Source organism: Sceloporus occidentalis, unplaced genomic scaffold (genome assembly GCF_023333645.1).
Source record: "Sceloporus occidentalis isolate IW3139 unplaced genomic scaffold, rSceOcc1.0.p SCAF_110, whole genome shotgun sequence".
In the NCBI taxonomy this organism is placed as follows: Eukaryota; Metazoa; Chordata; class Lepidosauria; order Squamata; family Phrynosomatidae; genus Sceloporus; species Sceloporus occidentalis.
In genome coordinates this window covers 214,882-228,577 of record NW_028317090.1, presented here as the reverse complement: position 1 = coordinate 228,577, position 13,696 = coordinate 214,882, and the positions used below count along the sequence as shown (strand labels likewise).

The 13,696-nt window shown below is 46.0% G+C and overlaps 1 protein-coding gene across 1 annotated transcript in view; it reads right to left on the bottom strand.

Moving 5' to 3' along the window:
* Positions 1-13,696, bottom strand: part of LOC149283163 (reversion-inducing cysteine-rich protein with Kazal motifs-like) — a 59,114-nt gene that overhangs the window by 19,053 nt on the left and 26,365 nt on the right. The window contains exons 9-10 of the mRNA XM_089497895.1: positions 10,384-10,417; positions 9,864-10,061 (exon numbers count right to left, since the gene is read on the bottom strand). Coding sequence (XP_089354021.1) covers positions 9,864-10,061; positions 10,384-10,417 — 232 coding nt within the window. The remainder of the gene's footprint in view (positions 1-9,863; positions 10,062-10,383; positions 10,418-13,696) is intronic.

Sequence of the window (13,696 nt, the reverse complement as noted above, 5' to 3'; positions counted from 1 at the left end):
GAGTGTGCATACAAAGAGTTAAAATACCAGCATTTAAAATACCCTGGGGTGTCTAGTTTTCAAAAATATATGGTTTTGTTGGGCACACTGAAATGGCCCGGCTCAAAGATGTACTAAATAGGGCATGGGCAGTGGATCCCCAAATGCCAAAGTTCAACATTGAAAAATGTGCATGCCCCAAATGTGGCCCTTTTGCCCCCAAACAGCCAGGCAAAATCATTAATGTGAGGTATCGCTGTACTCAGGAGATGTTGCTAAACACATATTGGGGTGTTTTATGATAGTGACATATACCAGAACCTGTTTATTCATACCTGAAGTAAAATGTGTGTGAAAAAACAAATGCAAAAAAATTACTACCATAAAGTTTGACAAAGGCTGATGGTAGAATAAGTGCTTGGAAAGGGTTAAAATACTAGCATTTGGAATACCCTGGGCGCTGTCTAGTTTTCAAAAATATATGACTTGATGGGGTAAATTGCATTGGCCGGGTTCAAAGATACCCGAAATGGCACATAGGGGGAAGAATTACCAGATTTGAAAAAAATGGCTTTGAAATAGCGAAACGCTACCTGTACTTATTGCTCCATAACGTGCAGAAAAAAGCAAAAAAACATAAAAACATTGGGTATTTCTAAACTCAGGACAAATAGTAGAATCTATTTAGCAGGTTTTTTTATTACCTTTTATAGATGAGTAAAAGATTTTTCAACTAAAAGTTAGAAACAGTCATTTTTTTCTAAATGTTTCACCATATTTTATACTTTTTTTAATAGTAAATAATATGATACAATCAAAACAATGTCATCTAAAGAAAGCCCTTCTTGTCCTGAAAAAAACAATATCTAATGTGTGTGGGTTCAGTAAACGGGAAAGAAGAAAATTACAGCTAAACAGGAGCAGCGCAGAAATGTTAAAACGCCCATTGTCACGAAGGGTACAAAAAAGTAAAATCAGCCTTTGTCACGAAGGGGTTAAACATTCCACATGACGGTTTATGTGTCTTACTTATTCTAAAAAAGACAACACAGTTTCCTGCCTATCAGTTTTCTTAACCTCCGTTTTTATGTATGTATATGGCTAGGTTTCCACTTGGGTTTTTGTCCTGCGTTTTTTTTCTTGATGAAAAACGCCAAGAAAACTGCCACTGCATTTTTCTGCGTTTTGGCGTTTTTTTCTGGAGTTTTTTCTGGCGTTTTAGCCTTTCTGTGGAAATTGCTTTTTTTGACCTTAGGCAGTTTTTCCAGCCTTTACAAGTTAGATGTTTCACCCAGCTAAAAGGGATTAGGATAAATGGCAAGTATCTGCCCCCTGATGTCATTTACTTGGTAGAGTTCTACTTAAACACGCCCCGGCGGACCTTTTTGTCTCTTTCCTGTGGTTTGTAAGGCCTGCTTTATTCCGAATGTCTACTCCTCTAGGAAGATTGGCCCCAAATGATGGTGCAAATTGTTTGCTGTTGCTTTTGGCACGCAGGATCCAGTTGATGCGTCGCGTATGTTTGTTTGTAATGGCATGTTTGTTCCAAATGGTGTAGAATTCAATATGAACTTTGTTTTGTGTGAAACTGTTTGTTTCCAGCCTATTGTTTCCAGCCTATTTCTCGTAGTTCACACAGATACTGGGTCCATCCTCTGCATTGTAACTGTGGAAAAAACGCCATAAAAAACGCCAAGGCAATAAACCCACATGGCTTTTTCATGGCGTTTTTTCTCTCCCATAGACTTCTATTGGAGAAAAACGCCAAGATTTCCTTGCAAAAAACGCCAGAGTGTCAACATGCTGCGATTTTGAAAAACTGCCACAGAGCCCAAAAAAGCAGAAAAACGCCAAAGAGGACTGAAAAAACGCCAAACAAAAAAACGCCAAGTGGATATGGCATTCTGCGATTTCCTATTGAAGAACAGCTAACATCTGGCAGCTGCGTTTTTTTACTAAAAAAACGCCAGGTGGCGCTATTGGCGTTTTTATGGGCGTTTTTAGCTAAAAAAAAACAAGTGGAAACCTAGCCTATATGTATGTATTGTGACACAATACCCCTTCACTTTGGTACTCTGTCCGTGAATTTTTACTCACACACAGTCTACCAGGCTGCAGAGACGGCTCAAACACAAGGAGGGTAAAATAAAAGGCCTGTTTTATTTTATCACCACAGGCATAACAGAAAAGAAATAAACCAAAACAAAAAGCCTCACTCTTGTGAGCACTAACTAATTGTAAGGCACCTACCTTAAGCAGCTCCCGGCCGTCCTCTTCTCCTCCCCGGCAGAAACGCCGGCACCGCAAACTGGAGCTGGAAGCAGCCGCTCGCGCACGCGGCCGCTTCATGAATATTCATGAAGCTGACCGCCGGCTGGATTCCGCTGCGTCGCTATGGCGACGCAGGACGCGATCACGTCCCGGACGTCGGGGAACGCCCCCCCGGGCTATTTAAACCTCGAGCACAGTATCCTCAGTGCTCAGTTATACTGGTTCTGTCCGTATTACGTGAGCTCCTCCCGTATCCTATATATATATATATCTTGTTCCTGTTCTCCCGGTATCCGACCCTGGTCTGCTAAACGGCTTCCTGTGTTTCTCTGGTTTCCTGACCCTGGCTCTCCCTGCTACTACGTGTACCTCTGGCATCCTGACCTTGGCTATCCAACCCGACTACGTGTACCTCCGGCATCCTGACCTTGGCTATCCGACCCGACTACGTTTACCTCTGGCGTCCCGACCCTGGTCTGCTAAACGGTTGCCCTCTGACCACTCGTGCTTACAGTTACACCACCAAGTGCCCTGTTATCCTCACCAGGCCCCTTGCGTGTGTTCTGTTTTTGAGCAAGTGTGTTCCAGTCCTGCATATCGGATTCCTTCTGGTAAGACAAACCTTACAGAATAACTGAGCCTCGACATGGAATCCGCAGGAATTTCTGATGCTCTTGCAGCCATCGCTGGACAGATTACTGCACTTACTCGCTCCTTCCAGGACCTCCAAGCCAGCCATGCGCATATGCAGCACCAGCTTCATGAACTGCAAACTAACCCCCCTGGCCCTGGGGCACCATCTCCTGCTCCCGCTCCGCTTCCACCAATGGAGGGGGCCTCTGCTGCTGCTGCTACTCCTGAACCCAAGGCTATTCTTCCCGAGCGCTTCTCAGGAGACAGAGCCAGTTATCGTACCTTCATGACGTCCTGCCAAATCCTGTTCTCTCTCCAACCCAGAACCTACGCCTCTGATCATGTGAAGGTACGAACTGTGATTTCTTTATTATCAGGGGAACCACAGATCTGGGCTCACCATCTACTGCGCACCAATAATCCAGTCCTGAACTCATGGACCGAGTTCAGTCACGCTATGGACACTTTATTTGACGATCCTTTTCGCACTACCTCTGCTCATGCTGCCATACGTGCTTTACGACAAGGGAAGAGGCCAGTAGAGGAATACGTGACCGAATTCCGAAGCTTGGCTATGGAAAGCAAGTGGAACGAACCAGCACTGTTGGATCAGTTCCGTCTGGGTTTGGCCGAAGGATTGAAGGATGAACTGGCTCGCGTGGGCATTCCTGATTCCTTAGAAGACCTCATACACCTGGTCATACAGCTTGACCGCAGATTTCGGGAAAGACGCCTGGAACGCGCAGCTTCAGCCATTCCTACCCCGAGACGCCACTTCCCTCCTACGGTTCATACTGCTCCTACGGTTCCTACTGGTCCTCCTCTCCAGTTTCCAGCGATCATGCCCCCTCCAGAAGAACCTATGCAGATTGGAGTGGCACGTGGCCCACTATCAGAAGCCGAGAAGGCCCGTCGTCGGAGGAACAATCTGTGTCTATACTGTGGTGAACCTGGACATCTGATATCTACCTGTCCGCGACGCCCTCCCAGGGGTAAGCCTGCACCTGATAAAGTTTGCCTAAGTTCCTTCCCTAAGGACGGTTCTCCTCACCTGTACATCTCCTTGTTTTTACAGTGGACCAATAATTCTACCACCGTTTCTGCTATCATCGACTCTGGAGCCAGCAGTTGCTTCATGGACCAGGACTTTGCCAAGCAACTGCATATACCAACTTCAATTAAGCCAGCTCCCATACATATACAAGTGGTCGACGGGTCCCCCCTGTCTACTGGACCCGTTACACACGAAACATCACCACTTCATGCTCTATTGGGGAATAATCATACGGAATACTTGAACTTTGACCTTATTCCGTCACCCATGTTTCCAGTAATTCTTGGCCTACCCTGGCTAAGACTCCATAATCCCACAATTGATTGGTCCAAGGGGACCCTCTCCTTCCAATCCCTGTTTTGCCGCAATCAATGCCGGACAGACCACCCTACACTTCTATTGCTTCCTGATTGTTCGCCTCCTCCTCCTGATCCACGTATTCCTAAACAATATGCAGAGTTCCGTGATGTTTTCGACAAGAAGGGAGCTGATACACTTCCTCCCCAAAGGACTTATGACTGTCCCATTGATCTCCTCCCTGGCGCTCCCATCCCATTCGGCAGGATATTTCCATTATCAGAACCTGAATTACAGCACCTTAAGGACTATATCCAAGAAAATATAGCTAAAGGGTTCATCCGACCTTCCACTTCTCCAGCAGGAGCAGGAATCTTTTTTGTAGAAAAGAAAGATGGGAGTCTGCGACCATGTGTAGACTATCGGGAACTAAATAAGATCACCATTAAAAACAGATATCCGTTACCTCTTATTCCTGAACTCCTGGATCGACTCAAAACTGCGCGGATCTTTTCCAAGATTGATCTCCGAGGGGCTTATAATTTGGTCCGCATACGTAAAGGAGACGAGTGGAAGACCGCCTTCCGAAGTCGATATGGACATTTCGAATATCTTGTCATGCCCTTTGGGCTCTGCAATGCCCCTGCTACCTTCCAACATTTTTTAAATGACGTCTTTCGGGACTATCTGGATGTCTTTATGGTGGTCTATCTGGACGATATTCTCATATTCTCGTCAAACCTATCTGATCACCGCGACCAGGTCAAAAGGGTTCTCGACCGTCTACGCACACATCACCTTTATGCTAAGCTGGAAAAATGCCAATTTGAAGCTGATCAGGTAGAATTCCTGGGATTCATCATTACGCCTGGAAACCTACAGATGGATCCTAAAAAGGTGTCAGCTATCTTGGAGTGGCCAGTACCTTCTGATAAAAAAGGGGTCCAACGTTTTATTGGCTTTGCAAACTATTATCGCAAATTTATTAGAAACTTCTCTCATGTTATCGCGCCCATCACCAAGTTGACTCGTCAATACTCCCGTTTTGCCTGGACACCGGAAGCACAGAATGCGTTCGACGCTCTCAAACAACACTTCACCACTGCTCCCATCCTTATTCAACCCATGGTGGCGGAACCGTTCCATTTGGAGGTGGATGCTTCGGATCTAGCGGTAGGAGCAGTTCTGTCCCAACGACATGGGGAGAAACAAAATTTGCATCCTGTGGCCTACTACTCGCGTAAACTCACCCCGGCCGAGATGAACTATAGTGTGGGGGACAGAGAACTACTGGCCATCAAACAGGCTCTGGACACCTGGCGTCATCTGCTAGAAGGGACTCAACATCCAGTAACAGTATATACTGACCACCGGAACCTGGAGTATCTTCGCTCCGCACGGCGTCTATGCCCCAGACAGGCTCGGTGGGCTCTCTTTTTCACGAGATTTAACCTACATATCACGTATCGCCCTGGATCCCATAATACCAAAGCAGACGCCTTGTCTCGGTTACCTACTGTATCGAGTTGTCCCGAGACTCAACCGGATACTATTCTTCCTTCCAGCCTCTTCCTCACACACCAACCATCTCTCATGGACTTCATTCGCTCCTTATCCCGCAGAGCCGTAGTTCCGAGAACTAATCCTCCGGTTCGTCGTACCCGAAACTTATTATACTACCGTGATAAGATATTTGTACCGACCCCGGCCCGTTTAAAGGTTCTACAAACATGCCATGATTCTCTCCTCTCTGGACATGGGGGCATTAAGAAGACTACAGACCTCGTTCGACGTCAATTCTGGTGGCCTTCGCTAGACCAAGATGTGACCTCGTTTGTCCGTTCATGTACTACCTGCGCTCGTACCAAGACCCTCCGTAGAAAACCAACGGGTCTTCTCCGCCCATTACCTATTCCTTCGGTTCCCTGGTCTAAAATTTCTATGGACTTTATTGTCGATCTACCACCCTCCAAGAAACACGACACAATCATGGTGGTGATCGATAGATTCACCAAAATGGCACATTTTATTCCCACAATTGGCATTCCTTCCGCTTCCACCACAGCCACCTTGTTCCTGGATACAGTGTTCCGGCTTCATGGATTACCACGCACTATCACTTCAGACCGTGGAGTGCAATTCACATCTCGTTTCTGGAAGGTGTTCTGCCGCAAGCTGCACATTCGTCCCACTTTGTCCACGGCCTTTCATCCGCAAACCAACGGTCAGACCGAACGTCTAAATCAAATATTAGAGCATTACTTAAGATGTTACACCACGCACCTTCAGAATGATTGGCTCCAATTTCTCCCTTCCGCAGACACAGCGATCTATAAAGATGTCTCCATTCTTCGCTAACTATGGTTACCATCCTATCATGATTCCAGGTCTGCCAACCGAACCTACGATTCCCGGGATCTCGGATCGAGTCACCGTGCTAACAAGACAATTTCAAGTCCTGAAGCAAAACTTAATCAAGGCCAGAAAGGCCTACAAATCATATGCAGATCGCCACCGTTCCAGTCCCCCTACTTACCATTGTGGCGACAAAGTCTGGCTGTCCACAAGTCATTTGCGCCTACAGATTCCTTCCAAGAAACTGGGACCTAAGTTCATTGGCCCATACACTATCACGAAAATCATCAACCCAGTGACAGTGCAATTGAAACTTCCCTCTACCTGTCGGATTCATCCGGTTTTCCATGTATCGCTGGTCAAACCTTGGGTGGCCAACCCTTTTCCTAACCGGGTACCTCCTCCTCCTGCACCAGTGGTCATCGACGGGATTGAAGAATACGTGGTACAAAAAGTGGTAGATTCCAGGATCCGTCGAGGGCATCTAGAATACCTTATACAATGGAAAGGATATAGCCCAGAAGAAAGGACCTGGGAACCGGCAAGTCAAGTTCATGCTCCATTATGTGTTCAAAAGTTTCATAAACTGCATCCTCTCAAGCCAGGCCATCCTCGCCCCCGGAGGTCGCGTCTTGCGGGGGGATCCTGTAAGGCACCTACCTTAAGCAGCTCCCGGCCGTCCTCTTCTCCTCCCCGGCAGAAACGCCGGCACCGCAAACTGGAGCTGGAAGCAGCCGCTCGCGCACGCGGCCGCTTCATGAATATTCATGAAGCTGACCGCCGGCTGGATTCCGCTGCGTCGCTATGGCGACGCAGGACGCGATCACGTCCCGGACGTCGGGGAACGCCCCCCCGGGCTATTTAAACCTCGAGCACAGTATCCTCAGTGCTCAGTTATACTGGTTCTGTCCGTATTACGTGAGCTCCTCCCGTATCCTATATATATATATATATCTTGTTCCTGTTCTCCCGGTATCCGACCCTGGTCTGCTAAACGGCTTCCTGTGTTTCTCTGGTTTCCTGACCCTGGCTCTCCCTGCTACTACGTGTACCTCTGGCATCCTGACCTTGGCTATCCAACCCGACTACGTGTACCTCCGGCATCCTGACCTTGGCTATCCGACCCGACTACGTTTACCTCTGGCGTCCCGACCCTGGTCTGCTAAACGGTTGCCCTCTGACCACTCGTGCTTACAGTTACACCACCAAGTGCCCTGTTATCCTCACCAGGCCCCTTGCGTGTGTTCTGTTTTTGAGCAAGTGTGTTCCAGTCCTGCATATCGGATTCCTTCTGGTAAGACAAACCTTACACTAATAAAAGGTACTCCAACCTAACTGCGGTTGGGCGGCTTATCCGTTCCAACAAACAAAATAACAAATTACCGTATTTGCTCGATTATAAGACGACCCTGATTATAAGACGACCCCCCAAAATCTGAATATTAACTTAGGAAAAAAAGAAAAAGCCTGAATATAAGACGACCCTAAAGGAAAAAAGTTTTACCAGTAAATGTTAATTCATGTAAACTATTTTTTTTAATAAAAGCTATGATTGAGAAAAATATTTTTTTTGTTTTTATTTCCTTGTATTTTCCAACCTGTCCCCCAGTTACGCACATCTGCCCCCAGGCTTGCCACACCAATATGGCACTGTGGCCCATGATATGCCTTTTCACCCTCTATATGCCACTGTGCCCCATGGTATGCCTTTTGACCCCCTATGTGCCACTCTGCCTCCAGAAATGCCTTATACCCCTATATGCCACTCTGGCATTTAGGGGGTTAAAAGGCATTTTATGGGGCAGAGTGGCATATAGGGAGGTATAAGGCATTTCAGGAGGCAGAGTGCTCTATTAAATGCCCCCTTAATGCCACTCTGCCTCCTGAAATGCCTTATACCTCCCTATATGCCCCTCTGCCCCATAATATGCCTTTTAACCCCCTAAGTGCCAGAGTGGCATATAGGGGTATAAGCCATTCCAGAAATGCCCTATGCCCCCATTTAACACACGCCCACACACACACACACTTACCGGTGCTTGCAATTTCCTGCTGTATTGCCGGGGCAGCGGGTTGACGTCTCCTTCCGCTGCAGCCGGAAGGAGGTGGAGTTGGCGGCGGGGCTTTGTCTGCGTCCGTCGCGCATACCTTCCCCGGCTGTCAGAGATCAGAGTTCCCCTCTGATCTCTGACAGTCGGGGAAGGTATGCGCGATGGACGCAGACAACCCCCGCTGCTAGCCACACCTCCTTCTGGCTGCAGCGGACGTTGTGTACACGGATCGCGTAGACGTCAACCCGCTGCCCCGGCAATACAGCAGGAAGCACCGGTAAGTGTGTGTGGGGGGGTGTTAAATGGGGGGGGGGGGACAGGAGGATCCAGGTCCCCTGCAGCGGTGCGGGGGATCTGGATCTTAGTCTCATAATCAGACCTCTATTTGAGATCTGATTAGAAGACGACCCCAATTAGAAGACGAGGGGTATTTTTCAGGACATTTGCTCTGAAAAAAAACTTGTCTTATAATCGAGCAAATACGGTATATGCAATAATGGCAGCACTCAGTATTTCAGCAGCTCTCTCCCTCTCTCTCTCAGGGAGCCAAATGATCTCTCTTGCACTGAGATCAGGAGGCTATTTAACTGCCTCTCCCATTAATTAGTAGAAACAGGTGAGTATTAGGAGAGTAACCGTGAATCTCCGGACTGGATTCCCACCTGCTGGCCTTCGGCTGCTCATAAACTGTGGAGTGGAGCACTGGCCCGCCCTACTCTCCAAATGCTCCACCCACAGGGACCCAAAATACACAAATAACAGACATTTAATAATTCCATTATTTAACAAGACATCTCCCAGGGGCTAGTAGAAACTATTGTGGGTAACCACCCTGCAAAATATAAGGGGATATATATACTCCCTCCATTATCATCACCTGCTTTCTGTCACAGTATTTATAGTAGTATAGTGCAGCATTATAGCAAACTTTGCAGATATCAGTAGGAAAGTATTTTCCAAAGCAAAACGTTATGGATTTCCTACTCTGAGCACCGATCAATGAACACCCACTCACTCATTAACACATTTAATGTATGGGATCATGAAGAACACCTTGTAAGCATTTATGATACTGATATAACTATGTTCAAAAAAGGAATGGAAAAAAATCTAATTTAAGAGTCAGTAATAATATATATTTCCCGAATAGGCATATGCCCCCCATAAACGAAATTTTTATTGCCAGGGTTTCTTGTAAACATTATCTTTTCTATTCAACTTACTGTCGACAGGATTTCTCATTGGGTATGACTGCGTGTAGTTGTTCACACATTGCACTAGTGTAGGACTGATTGAGGCACAGTAATTCTCCACTGCTTTGATCTGCGAAGGGCCCGGCGATGAATCTGTACGGAAAATGGCCTGGCAGTACTCTCGGCAGTTGGTGTGCCGGCCAGCATAGCTACAGCAAACTGATCCCACTGAAAGCAGAGCAGACGCAATTAGGCAACACAATGCTAATCTAGAAAACAACACATCTTCAGATGGAATCACTTTCTATCAGAAGACTTCTGATGTCCCCAAGGTGTATGTACCTTTACATGGTTACACTGATGCAATACAACATATCAACTTCAGCTAAAAAGTCCATTATGTAAATTCTTCTCATGAAGGATAGTAATATGATCCCAGAAAGTAAGAAAGTATGTCATGCAGTTACCTTGCCAGTTATATTCATGTAGTCAAGAAAGCAGCAGTTACCTTTAGTTTACTTGGCATACTATATATATATTGCATACTTACTCTCATTTCTGTTAACGCAGCTGATCAGTGCAGTCTAAAACAAAACGAGCCAATTAGCAAATTAGATACAGTACGAATATATTACAAAAATAAGTTAATTCTAAAAATAAAAACGCGGGTGAGATCGATTAGACATTTCGTCCACAAAGGGCTCATTGCATCATGGCACACGTCACTAGCATAAACAATAACCCTGGGGCTAGACTGCGACTTCTAATTGCCCCTATAAATGTCAAGTACACCGATACAGGGGTAATGTGATCGCATGCCCTGACTGCTTGCTTCAGTTGAAATATGGGCCCCAGCTGAGGAGTACCCTATATATTCAGTCAAGGCCTTAATGACCTAAAGCACAGGCAGGGCCGGACTGGCACACCGGGATACCGGGAAATTTCCCGGTGGGCCGGCAGGTCCGTGGGCTGGGCGGCCGGCAGACTAACCCTGAAGGCGCCAGGGACGGGCTGGGCAGGGGGGCAATTGCCCCCCAGGCTGCCCAAAATCTAATCAAAGCGGCCGCTGGTTGCTGATGCGGACGGCCGGCATCAGCACCCAGCAGGCGTGTGCGATGGCCGTCTAGTGATGGGAGCAGCGTAAGGGGTGAAAGCTCCGCCCCCTCGCACTGACCTTTCACCCCTCACGCTGCTCCCATCAGTATGCGGCCATCAGACTGCTGGGAATGTAATCTAAACGGCCGATGCGTGCTGATGCCGCCGGCCGGCTCTGCTTTAATACTTTTTTTTTAACTTTATATGGCAAGCCGATCCAGCTTACCATATAAATAAAAAAAAAGTGTTAAAGTAGCTCCGGCCGGCGGCATCAGCACCCATCGGCCGTTTAGATTACATTCCCAGCAGTCTGATGGCTGCATATTGATGGGAGCAGCGTGAGGGGTGAAAGCTCCGCCCCCTCGCACTCAGACTGCTGCAGAACCGGATGTCAGGTCAGTGACATCCTGTCAGCATAGAGGAGAACAGTGTGCAGCTACCAGAGGACGGAAGTCAAGAGAAGTAGAAGGTCAGTAAACCAATGTATTTTTTGTACTGTATAATATTTTTTTGTATTTGTTAAAAACAAAAAAAATCGGCATGTGTGTGTATGTAAGTGTGTCCCCCTATATGCCACCCTGCCTCCAGAAATGCCTTATACCCCCCTATATGCCACTCTGTCCCATGATATGCCTTTTAACCCCCTATATGCCAGAGTTGCATATAGGGGTATAAGGCATTTCTGGATGCAGAGTGACATATAGGGGGTCAAAAGGCATATCTGGAGGCAGAGTGGCATAAAGGGGGTTAAAAGGCATATCATGGGGCAGAGGAGCATATAGGAGGGTATAAAGCATATCGGGGAGGCAGAGTGGCATATAGGGGGCATAAGGCTTTTCTGGAGGCAGAGTGGCCCATGATATGCCTTTTAACCCCCTTCATGCCACTCTGCCTCCAGAAATGCCTTATACCCCCCTATATGCCACTCTGTCCCATGATATGCCTTTTAACCCCCTAAATGGCAGAGTGGCACATAGGGGGTTAGAAGGCATATCATGGGACAGAGTGGCATATAGGGGTATGAGGCATTTCTGGATGCAGAGTGACATATAGGGGGTCAAAAGGCATATCTGGAGGTAGAGTGGCAAAAAGGGGGTTAAAAGGCATATCACGGGGCAGAGGGGCATATAGGAGTGTTGAGGCATATCAGGGAGGCAGAGTGGCATATGGGGGGGTATAAGGCATTTCTGGAGGCAGAGTGACAGGGAGTAAAAGGCATTTCTGGAGGCAGAGTGGCATATAGGGTATTAAAAGGCATATTATGGGGCAGAGTGGCATATAGGAGGGTATAAAGCATATCGGGGAGGCAGAGTGGCATATAGGGGGGCATAAGGCTTTTCTGGAGGCAGAGTGCCCCATGATATGCCTTTTAACCCCCTTTATGCCACTCTGCCTCCAGAATGCCTTATACCCACTATATGCCACTCTGTCCCATGATATGCCTTTTAACCCCCTATATGGCAGAGTGGCATTTAGGGGGTTAGAAGGCATATCATGGGACAGAGTGGCATATAGGGGGTATAAGGCATTTCTGGAGGCAGAGTGGCATATAGGGGGTTAGAAGGCATATCAGGGGGGCAGAGTGGCAAGCCTGGGGGCAGAGGTGCATAACTCGGGCGTAGGTTGTCAAATGAAAGGAAATAAAAACCAAACATGTCTCAATCATAGCTTTTATTAAATATGGAAAAAAATAGTCTACATGAATTAATAAAGAAATAAAAGTTTCTTACCAGAATATCGTGAAGAATAATATGATCAGTGCTTTGTTCCACTGAATAAAATGGAACTTTTTCATCTAAAAATGTTCGCAGTAGCAAATGTTTTCATCCCATTATGTGTAATGTATTTAATTTATTAGGGCCTTTTAACACTTTTGCTTTCTGGCATTTTAATACAAATAATGAGATAAAAAGAATGGCGAATAGTGTGACGCGGGTATGTATAAGGGGTGCGTGTGGGTATAAGAGCTTGACCGTGAGATAAACTATATGGGGCTGGTCTCCAAATTTTTCCAGGGCTGCTTTTCAGTCCCAGTCCGGCCCTGAGCACAGGGTTATATATTTTAGGATTTTGGGATTCTGTTTTCTGAGTTGTGTGGTCTACAATGCCATATGACTACGGAATAGCTTCAGGCTCCCAAATCAAACTTAAGGTGTATGTTTCCTCAAAAGAGGACATAGCTGGGGAGGTGTTTTGAGTGGAACTGACAACATGAAGTTTATGTCATAATGTGAGAAAATTTGGGTAGTTGGAATCTGTGACAATTTAGCATTACAGAGGAAATAGGCTTGATTTAATGGCAAGTTTAAAATCCAGGCTTTTGCTTAAAATGAAGAATGAATGCTAAAACCAAAAACTATTTTCTACATTTTTTTTTTTTTCAATGACCATTTTAAAATAAAGATGCATGTTCAATTTAGTGAGCATATTTCACGGTCAATGTGTGCAATAAATTCCCAATCTAAACCATAATGTACCTGATAATATTAAAGGCATAGATTACAATGCATTGTTTTTAGTGACCCCAATATAAAATCCATAATAGCTTTCTGAGTTTTAGCCATGGAGTTTAATAAAATAAAAAAAACTTAACAGCAATGAATTTTTAGAAGGATCACTTGATCAGGCCATTTCAATTAATATTTCCATTGATCCACTAGATGGCAATGTAACACTACACTTTGTGTAAAAAAAATAATATATATAATATATATATATATATGAATTCCTCATGGAAATTATTTATGTTAATATAAATGAAAAATTAT